Below are 12,572 nucleotides of genomic sequence, written 5' to 3'. Positions count from 1 at the left end.
CCGCACCTCCTCCGAGCGCCGGGAGGCGGCGGGACTTTAAGAAGTTCCCTCGCTCAGGGCAGGTCTCGCCGCTGCCCCCGCCTCCTCCGGCGCCCGCCCCGGCCGCGGCGCCCCGTGCTGGAGGTTACGGCGGCCGGGGAACGGTTGTTCCCCGCGCCGGCCGCCGGGATGTACCCCGGCAGCGGCGGCATCTTTCCTGCCCCGATACGGGTTTGGAGACCCCAAGGCCTGACTGAGGTGTGGGAGTCACTCCTGGCTGAGGTCCGGCGTCGCAGGGTAGTGAGAACGGACCCCCAGGCTGGTGCCTGTGGGACCCCTGGACTTCCCGAGGGTGATTAACCTAAAAGGGGGGAAGGTTTATCAGGAAAGGCCTCCGAAAAGCAACCAGAGTTGGACGATGCCTTGTCGAGCGATGCGTTTTTCATCACAGGAAGGGCAGCTTTCGGCCCTGTTGGGAACAGCAACTGCTGTGTGTCCCAGCAGAAGAAATGAGGGACAGTCCTTTTCCTGGGGTTTACAGATAAAGACAACTGTCCATGGGGTTTTCCTTTGCACCCGTGATTCAGACCATTTTGAGGCACTGCATTTTTGTCTCAACCAGTGTTGGATAGTCTATCTGAAAACGGCCATTATTTGGACTTCGTGTTTCAGTAATTGTTTAAGACAGTTTGAATTTGATACCGGTGCCTGTAATAGCCTCATATAACAGGGTCACATGCCAACCAGTTCAGGCCAAGTAGCAAGCCTTGGCCCCAAGCCCAGGGTAAGAGCACTGTATCTCCAGGCTGCAGGCATCCTTCCATAACTGTCACTGCTTTGTTCTAGGCTATTTTTCACTTAGAGATAAGGAAAAAAACAGACATTCATACCAGAAACCAGGATTTTTAAAAAGAGTAGTCAAAGTTGATTTTATTGTGATGTGTAGGTAACAGATATGTGCAAGGATAGAACCATGTGAAAAACAAGTCTACCAGAAGATGGGTCCATCAACTCATTGCTAAGGTTAACTATTTATCTTCACAAAATGATACGAAATTTATTACCTGAAGAACACTGGAAAGAGAAGGGCTGCTGAAAACTAAGCACTGTTTAAAATAATCTTCTTAATCAATGTCAGCAGACATTTGCTCTAAAATAATTTGTATCTCAGTGGTGTCAAAGATGAAACCCATAAAACTCCTCTTTAAAAAGAGTAGTTATGTCACTTGTTATCACTTCAAAGATCAGAACAGCTCTTATTGGGGTAATCATAGTGGTTGTCTTCAGGCTTGATGAGTCCAGCACTTGTCACTACAACACAGCTACACTTGCTGAGTGTTTCAGCTACAGCAACCTGAACAGCCCAGCAGTGCCCAGCAGCGCAGCAGTTGCACCCAAGAATGCAGACAAAGCTTGTTATTGGCACCATGAGGTAGGAAATAGCAGACGTTATATTTTTATTGTACTCATACTCTTTTTAATGCATACCAATTTTAGAAGATATGGGTTGGTTTTTTTTCCTATGCTTATCCCAATGGATGTTTCCGTGGGGACACAAAGGATGGTATGGTATTAATGGCAGGTTGAGTTTCAGATTGGTTATATATAATGTGAAAGCTATGGCTGTTGGGTACACATTTTCTGCTATTTGTCTGTATCATGTTCCTGAATGTAGGAATTTACATTTATTAGGTAAGAGTATAAGCCCTACAGCACCTCATTATTTAATTTTTCCAGTAATCTTTGCACTTCAGATCTGTCTATTTACATCTACATTGTTCTTTTGGTGTGTTTTCTTACAAAGCCAGCTTATCTTAACAAAGGAAAAGGCAACTGGATTGCTCTTTTAAAATTCTTTTTATGTTGTCTAGTTGAACAAAAATGCTGTTCAAAACTATAAAAGAATGATTTTGCACCAATGTTAATGGTTTGAATACTGACCAATATTTGACAATGGTGGAAGTAGTTCTGCTTTGAAAGCCAACAATGCACAAAAGGCCCTTGCAAAAGTAGATGTTATTCACTCAGTACATGTTATTTCTTCATGTGAATGCTGATTTTCTTCTACATGCGGCCCCTGTGCTTTTGTTGCTTTTTAAAACTGTTTATTAATATCAGTGCCATGGTGTCAGTTGAAGAACAAGTCATCTGAGTAAAACCTGCTTGACTGTAAAACTGCTTCCAAAAGTTGAATTGAAAAGGTCTGAGGTTAAGAGGTTCAGATAATTTTATTTCCTTAATTTCTTTCTCACTTTTGGTTTGGGTGCAGAAGCAGAAGTGGTGAAAAGATATGAAAGTGTCTTGTTTTGCAAGAATGGCAGTTTCCTTTTTCAGGCCCAGGAGATTCAGATAAGCTTTAGAAACCATACTTCTGGAATAATCTCCCAATGTAAATAACAGAAGTGTCGTCTCTTGAACAAAGTCAGCTTGATTAAAGAAAATACATGAAACAGAGGAAAACAGCAGAAGAAACAAAATAGCAACATATGCAGGTTTTACATATGATATATTTAATTATATTTCCAAATATATTACACCAAATCTTTCTTCAGATAAAAGTTACAAATTAAATACAACATCTAAAAATCATAACAAATTAAGGTTTTGCTGTGAATATTTTCAGAAGTGGATTATTGAACAGGCTATCACAGTTAAAAAAAACCTAACTAAAACAAACCCGCCCACACTATTTTCTGGACTCAAGGGCAAACATTTTCATTCACCTCAAATCACGCTGCATGTGTCCTAACAAAGTCATCCAGCGATTTCAATGTTACAGTGAAGAGATGTTCGATTTACTGATAGCAGGTCGGACAGTAGAAAGGACGCTTGAAAAGGTGTTTTCTTTCTCCTCTAGTTGAGATTATAAGCCACCAGCCTCCACATGAAGTTGTCCAGAGAGTTGCTTCAGCTTTTTGAGTCATACTAGACATCCAGTTTTAAATATATGTGGTAAAATTCTCTTTGCTGACCAGTTGCAGGTATTCCAGGGTACCTGATCGGTAGCTGGCTACCCGCGAAAGCTCCCGCGCCTTGGATCCTTCATTTTCCCTTTTCTGAAGACTAGTGGTTATCATCTCTGCTAAGTCATCTTGCAACCGCTGCTGATTCTCCCTAAAACCAACGGGATGGGAAAAAAAAAAAAAATCAGTAATTCACACGTTTTTAGTGGTCCCTCAGGTCCCCAGAGATTTTTAAACATTTTAATCCGTCTTTATCTTAATGACATCCACACACTACTGATAAAAAGTGTGGGCAGGACCTAATTCAGATTCTGAATTTGGGAAGAGAAGTCAGGATTTTCATGTGAGTTTTCCAGATAGTATGGATCAGTGTCTTTGCACAAGAGCTCTGTAAGTGTGTCATTATTGACCTTAAAAAGTCATGATCACTTGCGCAAAAAGGAAGACACGAATTAGATTCAATCCCAATCAAAATAGTTTTTAGCTCTCAACACCATTACTGACACCAGGACTTTAACTATTCAACTTCAGGTTGCCTTCAGTAATAGAGTTGCCATTGTTTCAGAAATTTCTTCAGTGTATTTGGGTTTTGCTGGAGTACCCCACATATGACAATTTTTAAGGGGCAATCTTATATGAGGAAGTGAAAACAAAAACATCACTGTGATCCAGCTCAAGAGATACTTTCCATAGCTGAATTCCAGAACACTAACAATTCAATAATTCTGATAGTCTCGACAGATCATATTAATTTTAAAAAAGGAGTTCTAAGTTTACAAGGGAGAGGTACCATAAGAGGTAGTCTGGACAGTATTTCCAGCTCAACCCAATCACTTGTACTTTCCATTTAAAAAATAACAAAGTTCATGAGATTCTGTAGCAGATTAAAAATTTGATTATGTTTGTTTTGCAAATGCCCTGAGAAAACCCTCATATTCTGCCTTATCTCCTCTTTTCTCTTACACAGTAGGAATAAATGGACAGGGAATTTTATTTGTGCAAAGGACACATTGTGTAAGACTCAAAACATACAGTAGAAGCAATCTGTAACATTTACTCATGCATTTCAGGACAAGGGATCCCAATGTATCTGGCAAACACCAATTTGCAATATCATCACTTCAATTTGTAATGAAACAATGTCCTTTCAGAGTAGACGGCAGCAAATTCCCACTTAGTGAAGAGTGACTGTACAAAGGTGTTTAGAGCAGAAAGTGAGGAACTTCCACATTTAGTGAGTTTGCAGGAAATAAAGAGGTACTCATATACAAAATATACACTAAAAAAATGTAACAAGTTATCCTGACTTCAATTTTGCATAGTTGCTCAAAAACACCACTTCCACTATTGCTGTATTTTATTCAATTCTAATGGAAAATGATGGCTCTGTTCCAGAACATCAACCTCATATTTTTTTTACTGATCTAAGTGTTGGAAAGGAAGCTCTTGTTTAATTTCTAAAGATTTTATTCCTGTGCAGTACTACAGTAACTTTGTCCTCTTTTAGCAGAATAGTAGTTGAAATCCTGCAAGTTTCATTTCTCTTACAAATTCCTCCACAAGAGCTCACAGGCATAACATGGTATTACAGAGAGCTGCACATTCAGTTGTGGTTACCCTCAGTGACAGGTGCCACTAGGACTAAATTTGGGGGAATATTAATGTTTTACATTTTCCTGTCCATCTGTTGCTCTTACCACAACTTCTCCTGTAAGTCTTACACTGCTTCCAAGGCAAAGAACCTGCTAAACATTTATATAGACAAATAACCTTCAGCACACACATAGTCCCATGTAATGAATATTTATGTGTTTATGTGCACATATGCTATTAAGTCTCTAACTACTGGAGACAAGTTCAATGATATAAAAAATCCACAAGTGCCAAGGAGGAACACTAAAGGCTAAAGCACAAAGAATGGGAACTTCTCCTCCCTTTTCACATATAAAGACCATCTTACACAGAAGGAGGTGTTGGGAGATGGTATTTCTTGTCCTCAGTACCCGTCAACCAGTAGGTAATTTCTGTTCCTCTGCCCTAAATATGTATGACAAAGAAGAGAAAGCACAGTGTTGGGATTAGCATGCAATTTCCTGTAGTTAATTTACTTAAGTAATACTCTATTGCACATTGCCATGTTTGCCTTTGCCTATTTTCAGTAACTGATGCTGACAGCAAAGGATTACAAATCAGAAGTGAGAAGGAGAAGAATGGGGGACATGAAGCTGCACACTCACTTCTTTGTTCCATGACCTGAAACACAAGTTGTGGGAGAGGTGAGCTGTGCTGCCTGCCATCAACTCCCAAGGACAGAAAAGTGGAATAGATTGAAATAAATGGATTGGTAGATACTGGAGCATTACCAAATCAACACTAGGTTCAGCTTCCCTTTCAGCAGATGACTTTACAATCTTCTGTTCCAAATGGTATGTTTCATTTATTCTCCACATCTTTATGTTGCTTTAATTTATGAGTTAGGGAGCTCTTCATCCTCAACCACCAGAGACTGTGATACCAACTGATCAGTAATCCTTGTTCCCCAGCTCTTAATTAGGTTCTGGGGTACTCTCAGCTATACAATACTTTTTACTATCCGTCTTCTCTGTGTTCATGCATGCACATGGTAAAGGTTACCTTCAAGTATGTTTCTCCTCTCTCTTCGTACTGGAATTGGCAGTCTGTTCTTTTCAGGATGTTAATTGTGGAACCGCTTACATGAATCCTTAAAGCTAAAAAAATAAAGAGACAATGAAAGCTCAGCCTGGAAACACATCACATACTCGTATTAGGTATATGTGAAAACTGGTGCAATAGCAGAAGCTCCTTCAATTGTTATCATCATAAATTCTGAGAGCCAAATTAAATGAGAAGCAATTACACTGCTGTATGAAAAATTGGACTCCACTACAGAGCATATCCAGGCAGGTATAGGTGGTACAGCCATTCATCTGAAATACAGGTGACAGTGGTATCTGTAGTAGTTAGAGGTCAAAACAGAAAAGAGTAATTGTGAGTGACCTATATAGAGAATGCTCACATGAAGACACTGGGCAGCAGGAAGAAAAACTGGCTCTTGCCACAGTTCCCTAATGGTGAAGTTGATAACATAATTGCTTTAACTTAAAATACGCAGTCAGTATATTTACACAACAAAGCTGTAATACAATTCTAGGTCAAACTGAAATCTGTGGTTCATAGAGTAAAATTAAATTCCAGACACATAAGTATCATATCTTCCAGAGGAACTCAGGCAGTGAGCCAGCCTACAAACTCCCTGTTACCAGCACTGAAGCATAAACAAGAAACAACTCTTCATTGCCCAGTGAAGTGCCCACTGTCACTTTGGACAATTAAATAATTGGTAATCAAAACAAATAGGGCTTCTTTATCTTTAAAACTTCTGCAAGCTGATAATAAATTGTTCTTGGCTGAAAACAGACACTTTGATCACAAACTAACCAATAGCCTTTGGTCCTGTTACACTGAGAGCTAAAATTAAATCCTTACGCAAGCCTGTGGATTCCATCCGCGAAGCTGTGTTTACTGTATCTCCAAACAAACAGTAACGAGGCATTTTTATTCCAACCACACCAGCCGCACATGGACCTAGAAATGGGATGCAGAGAGATAAAAAGGGTGAACCAAGAGACTTGATTTATTTGGCAGGTGTCTCACTGTTGCAGAGCACTGCAATTCCTGGGGGAACTCTGCGTTCCTCACCAACGGCAATACTTTCTACCTCACTTCCCACAGTATCTTGTGGTCTCCCACTACAAACCAAGCCTAGCTCTGTTATTCTTGCATAATCCAATAAGAGCATAAAAAGGACACAGCTGCACAGTGTTAATTGTATTTAAGCACGATTTCTGTGCAGAAAAAAAGAAGTACATTTATTAACTGTCAGGAAGCAAGAGAAAAATAGAATAAGCTTCATTATGCAGGGGTGCATAGTGGTGCCTCAAGAGGCTTCCCAGTGCCTCAGTCACTTTCTTGGATATGTTCCTCCCCTGGCAGCTGGTGTTGAGGAACTTCCCAAAGTTGTTGAGCTATCTGGAGTTCCCCTTTGACAAAAAGTATTTTTACAGATAAATTAAAACATTAAGTCCTACACAGACTCAACAAAACTTTTTGCCTCCAAAAGCACAAAATACAGGCTTGCATTTTTTGTCTAGATAAGCATAGCTGGCCATGACTGATCTCTGCTTCAGTCAGAGAGAAATAATCTGTGAAGGCTTATTTGATACAACTGGTTTAATCACACCAGGAACAGTGGCTGTTGCTCATCCTAGCTACTGACTTAAGCTGTGAATTAATGGCTATGGGCTATTTCACTACAGCAGGAGCAAAACAGTGACTTATTTACTTCTGTTAGTCTTCCTCTATGAACATTTTTTTTCAACCTGATTCTTCATGAGGAGAGCAGTTGTCTATGGCATATATCCCAGATCTTGTATAGGTGTTAATTCTGTTCAAAACCAGGTTAACAACATTGTCACTGTTGATCTAGCACTACTGTGTACCAGAGTGAATTCCAATGCGAATCCAAACAGGCAGCCCTGGCAGATGTCTTAGTTCAAAAGATCCCATGAAGCTGAGGATGTCCAGAGCCATCATGGAGATGTCCACTGCATGCCGGTTGCCATTCCTGTTTGGTAAACCACTCACCACCATGTAAGCATCACCAATGGTCTCCACCTGTGGAAATAAAATCAGAACTCACTATTTGCAGACATAGAAAAGTACATCTTCAGTTAGAAGCAGAAAGATTTTATCAGATCCTTTTGTTCATGACTAAATATTTCTCCCCCAGAGAGCAGGATTGATTCGTTTAAGGTAGCTGACACCATTTGGGTATATGAGTGTTTATAACTATACCCAGCATTCCAATTAATGAATGTGTGACCACCTACTGTAGGAAATTTGGTATAAGTAGGCACAGTGAAAGCATATTGAAACAAAGTAATCCTGACCTGTTTTTCTCTCTTTTGCTTTGCTTAGAAGGCAGATTTCCTTAGCCACCACATCATGCAATTTGGTTTGTGTGTCCACTGGGTGTAAATGAGCAAAAGTACAGAGATAATCACCTTGTACACATCATGATGGTCAAGAATGTGGTCAAAGTTCTTGTAGATATCGTTGAGCATATCTACCACCTCCATAGGGGTGCTGTATTTGCAGAGCGTGGTGAAGCCAACAATGTCACTGAAGTAGATAGTGACTTCTTCAAACAGCTCTGGCTCTACCAGGCCAGTCTCCTTCAAAGATTTTACTACTGGCCTGTGGAAATAGAGAAGGCAGGAAGACAGAGGAGTAGTGTTTTACTATTAAAGGTATTTTTTCATGCAACCCAATCACAGTATTTCTTTCTGTGTAAGAAACATCAAATAGTTTGCTGAAAACTGCCATTGCAATCGCATTTTAGATGCCCATAATGCTTTTCAGTCAGGGACCTCAAAGCACTTACTAATGGTAATTAATGCACTACAGACTTTCAAAATCCAAGTGTGTGAATAACCACGAGGAAACTGAGACACAGGCAACTGAGCTTCTTGGTTAAGGTCAGAAACAGGGATATTGAGTAAAATTTAAAACTGAAATTCTGAACTTCCTGACATGTAGACCTAAATTCTACCCATACAATAAGTAAGACCAGACAGTTTTTTCTGTTTTCTCAGCATACAAGTAATTTCATTATAATAATTACATCAACTCATCTTGATTTCAGATGAGGTATCATAGTCTGATAATTTTATGGAAGAAAAATTCAATACCATGACAGTCAATGCCTATTCAAGAGGTACCTTCATTTTCTTGCAATTCTAAATCCAGAAAAATACCTGTTCCTAGTGGTGGTATTAGAAGAGAATAACTGAAAGAGACCCAGAAAATTATAGGTTTTGCACAATGCTGTGTTCCATCTACAATGAAACAGTAATAGAGCGGTAGGAACAACAGAGTGGAAGGAGACATGAATTCCTTGTCGCACTGTCTATACAGCCAGATCATTCCTGATTTTCCCCAAAACTGGATTGAACAAGGACTTTGTTTTTTGTCATGAGTCATAAAATCAATACCCTGACTACTGAAATATCCTTGAAGTTAGTAATGACATACCAGGATAGTTCTATTATTCCAAATATGTGCAATACCAAAATTACTGGTATTACCAATATTATAATACCAATAATACTTGTCCTATAGCATGCTCTGAAGAATCCATCTAACCCAGTATGACCCAGCCAACCTCAGCCCCTCTGTTGCACTGCTAAACTCCAGCCTGCACTCCTGCTCTTCAGCTGAAGACACTCCTTCTACCTAGCAAGGTGCTGGAGCAGAGCAGAGCTCTGTGATGTGGGATCACTGTAGGTCTGTGTTCCCAGGAAGGCAGTGAAAGAGAGGCTTGTGCTGGAAAGGGGGAAACCTGTGCGTGAAGAAATGTTGAGGAAGATAATGGGTCCCAATACCATCTTGGCATGACACTCCACCATAGGGTGGAGAGCTCAGGGACAGCTGCTTCTTATTTCCTTTCTGGCAGGATTAGATTAGATGGAAAGAAAATAGAACATAAACATTAATCCTATCCCCTACTCTGCAAGAATCGGGTGTATGTAAATAAAATGGCAGCGAAAATCCTCCTGGCCAGTTACCTTGGAAGTAACATGAAATTAAGCCTGTCTGCTCTGTCTCGCTCTGCTTTGTACAGCTCTGTCCTTTCCTCCACCAGGTGTTCCAAGTTCCGCGAATACAGCTGTAGACGCCGGATCAGGGTATCCATGTAGCTTTCATTGGTCTGGCCATGGAAATTACTGCAAATAACAGAATTACACAGGAATCAAGAAGAAAGATGTACATTGTTGAGAGCAGCTAAAAGGAGGCAAAAAAGCAGCAACAGAAAACTTCTTCAGTGTTTGACTTCCCTATAGTTAGAATGCAAAGCGCCTCAAGTGCATCATTCTTTTGCTTGCTTGGAGGCCTTATGTAGATGAATTGAAAGTCTGTAATCCACACTCGTCAGTTGGAGCTGATAATTCTTAAGGCAGCCTTCAATCACCTAACCCTGCTAATATTGTCAATTCCATATTACCTTGGGTAATCCAGGAACATTCATTTGTAAAAAGTAACTGACAAACTCAAATTCTGAGAGGAAGCTAAAAATAGTAGGTAGAAAATTGCATATAATGTTTAGATGGGGACTTCAGCCAGAAGAATTAAGACAATTTGAGGCTGTCTGATTAGAAGACTGAAGAATACAGTGGAACAATGGACAGCCCCGTGGCTAGTTTTACTCACAAAATCCTGCAGACTAAAGCCTACTAACCCCTGGAAGCAGAAGTGTGGTAACATGAGCTGCTCAAACTTGTTTGTCCGGGCAGCCTGCACTCGCCAAAGCAGTCTGAAAGTAATTGGGACCAGGCTGACTGGAAGAGTCAGATTAGTATTGCATCCAACTGGCCTTCAAAATTACTCTTTAAACAAATTTTATGTCAGGGATGCATCATCTTAGACCTACATGAAAAGAACACTATATTGTGTGTGACAAGAGGCAACCTTTTTGCTTTTGTAGGATGGAGGTTTAGGAGCTGAACCAGGAGGCCTCTCTATTCAGCTGCAGAAAGGTTATTCAGCTGATACATTCAGTTATGCATATTAGAGTTGTCTTGCCCATGTAAAGTGTAAAATGATGCTGTTGGGGTTTGTTCATGGGGAGAACCTTAAAAACTGGGGAGCAATTTCCTAGGAGAAGTGATTAAAAGCTCACTGTTTGGTCATTGAAATAATTAATTCAGACCAAATTCTGCAGGAACAATGCAGCATTGTGCAGGTGAAAGGCCTGTGTAACCCCACAGGGTTTATCCAGCTATGACCCTTATTATTTTCCCAGAACTTTGTACTACCAAAGCCCTGTAATTAATACTTCTTGTGAGTTACAACTCAAAATTTCTAGTCAGCTTAATTTGGGACCATCCAAACTTTCAAATCATCCTTCAAACATCTGTGTGCATTCATTTACCAAAATGTAGATTACATGAGTCACTATACAACTCTTGACTAGAGAGAGGGAGTGAATTACTTGATTGGTTTAAATCCCTAATTATCCAGCTTGCTAGTTCCATAATGTACCAATTTGAGGTAAGGTGATCATCTCACCCTCACTCAGTACATTGTACACAGGTGTATGTATACATATGCACATGCTCACCTACTTTTCTGCCAAAGAATAAAACAGCATCTAAGTGAAGACACTAGGGTTTTCCACTGACTGAATCATAATCACATCAATTTACACACTTAAAAATATGAGCTTTCTAATACAGGAGGAGTTTGGAGCATCTTAAAAAACAAAGCCCCTGCTTCTCACCTGAATATTTTAGCCAGAGTACTCTCAATTTTCTTAAAGTCAGGCCTTTTCTCTGGATCTTCCTCCCAGCAGCTCTTCACTAGTGTATATACCTTCAAAAAAATTTAAGGAAAAGTCCACCTGAGATATAGACAGAGAGTAGTGCTAAACCGCACTAGTTCGTTACAGAATTTCCAGTTACTCTTGACCAGCAACATACTAAATTGTGTGACTAATTGTCTTGAACCTATGGTTAGAACACTCATTGCAGGCATCTTAACTCTGTGATGAGTAGTGACATGATCTTAACTTGAATTTGCAATACACAAATGAAAGGCAAGTAAATGGATCCAGTCTTGCAGATTGGTGTCAGACACAGTTACTGACATGGTGGTAAATGCTGTGTTAATTATATTTCCAATATCCTGAGTTTGGGATTTTTCTGAAACTGGTGATTCAGCCAAAAAGAATGGGATTCATTGCTGGATATGTGAATATCTACAATACAGACATTTTCACCTGAGCAAGAAGCCATAGGGGCTATATTAGTGGAGAGGGGTATACTTGAGGTGTAATTCATCCCATCTCAAGGATATCTAAAATAGGTGAGAAGAGTGTCACCATATAAGTCTCTGTTTCTTTCCAGTGAAATAATTTCCATGAGTCATATTTCACATTGCTGGTAACAACTATAGAATGCAATTTCTTCCCACAAAGTTAGGGCATTTGGCATAAAACACATAGCTTTCACCTTCCCATGATCATGGGCTCTAGTTTGGCCAGGACTTCCACCCTTCACCCAGAAAATGGCTTAGTTAATTATTAGCTTACTTCCACCTGTCTTTCTCCCACTGTTTCCAAGGTCAGGTCTGGTCGGAAAGGCTTCACTTCTTTGCCTCTCTCCACTCTGTAAAGTTTCTCTAATACACGAAAAAGAACAAAGCTTTAAACAAAAAAGCGTAAGGACATTGATTGTGTATAGCAGTCTCTGATGTTACAAGGCACTGTACAAACAGAAGTCTTGAAGACAGTTGCCTCATTTTGTTAGAATTTCAGCTTTGGAGCTTTTCTTAATGTATGGCACAAGTCCGAAACAGGCTGGCTTGAAGGCCCCTGAAAGCAAAATGAGTAGAAATGTACATGAGTATTTATTGGTTACGGTAGACATGGTTATGGCATCTTCCCAAATGAATGTTGGGCATTACTAGTGTGCCTCTCAGCATGAAGTATTATTATAGTAACAATGTGAAAAGCCCATTGCAACTTGATCAAAAGTGTGGAGACATACACCG

The 12,572-nt window shown here is 40.0% G+C and overlaps 1 protein-coding gene across 1 annotated transcript in view; it reads right to left on the bottom strand.

Moving 5' to 3' along the window:
- Positions 1 to 2,468: 2,468 nt before the first annotated feature.
- The window catches only part of GUCY2C (guanylate cyclase 2C), a 44,316-nt gene continuing 34,212 nt past the window's right edge, over positions 2,469 to 12,572 (bottom strand). Inside the window, exons 19-27 of the mRNA XM_048302685.1 lie at positions 12,112 to 12,200; positions 11,302 to 11,393; positions 9,590 to 9,748; positions 8,027 to 8,219; positions 7,463 to 7,637; positions 6,450 to 6,548; positions 5,577 to 5,671; positions 4,903 to 4,979; positions 2,469 to 3,093 (exon numbers count right to left, since the gene is read on the bottom strand). Of these exons, the coding sequence (XP_048158642.1) occupies positions 2,919 to 3,093; positions 4,903 to 4,979; positions 5,577 to 5,671; positions 6,450 to 6,548; positions 7,463 to 7,637; positions 8,027 to 8,219; positions 9,590 to 9,748; positions 11,302 to 11,393; positions 12,112 to 12,200 (1,154 nt within the window). The 3' untranslated portion in view covers positions 2,469 to 2,918. The remainder of the gene's footprint in view (positions 3,094 to 4,902; positions 4,980 to 5,576; positions 5,672 to 6,449; positions 6,549 to 7,462; positions 7,638 to 8,026; positions 8,220 to 9,589; positions 9,749 to 11,301; positions 11,394 to 12,111; positions 12,201 to 12,572) is intronic.

This window comes from Corvus hawaiiensis, chromosome 4, assembly GCF_020740725.1.
Source record: "Corvus hawaiiensis isolate bCorHaw1 chromosome 4, bCorHaw1.pri.cur, whole genome shotgun sequence".
Taxonomy (NCBI): domain Eukaryota; kingdom Metazoa; phylum Chordata; class Aves; order Passeriformes; family Corvidae; genus Corvus; species Corvus hawaiiensis.
This window is presented reverse-complemented; position numbering and strand designations above follow the sequence as displayed.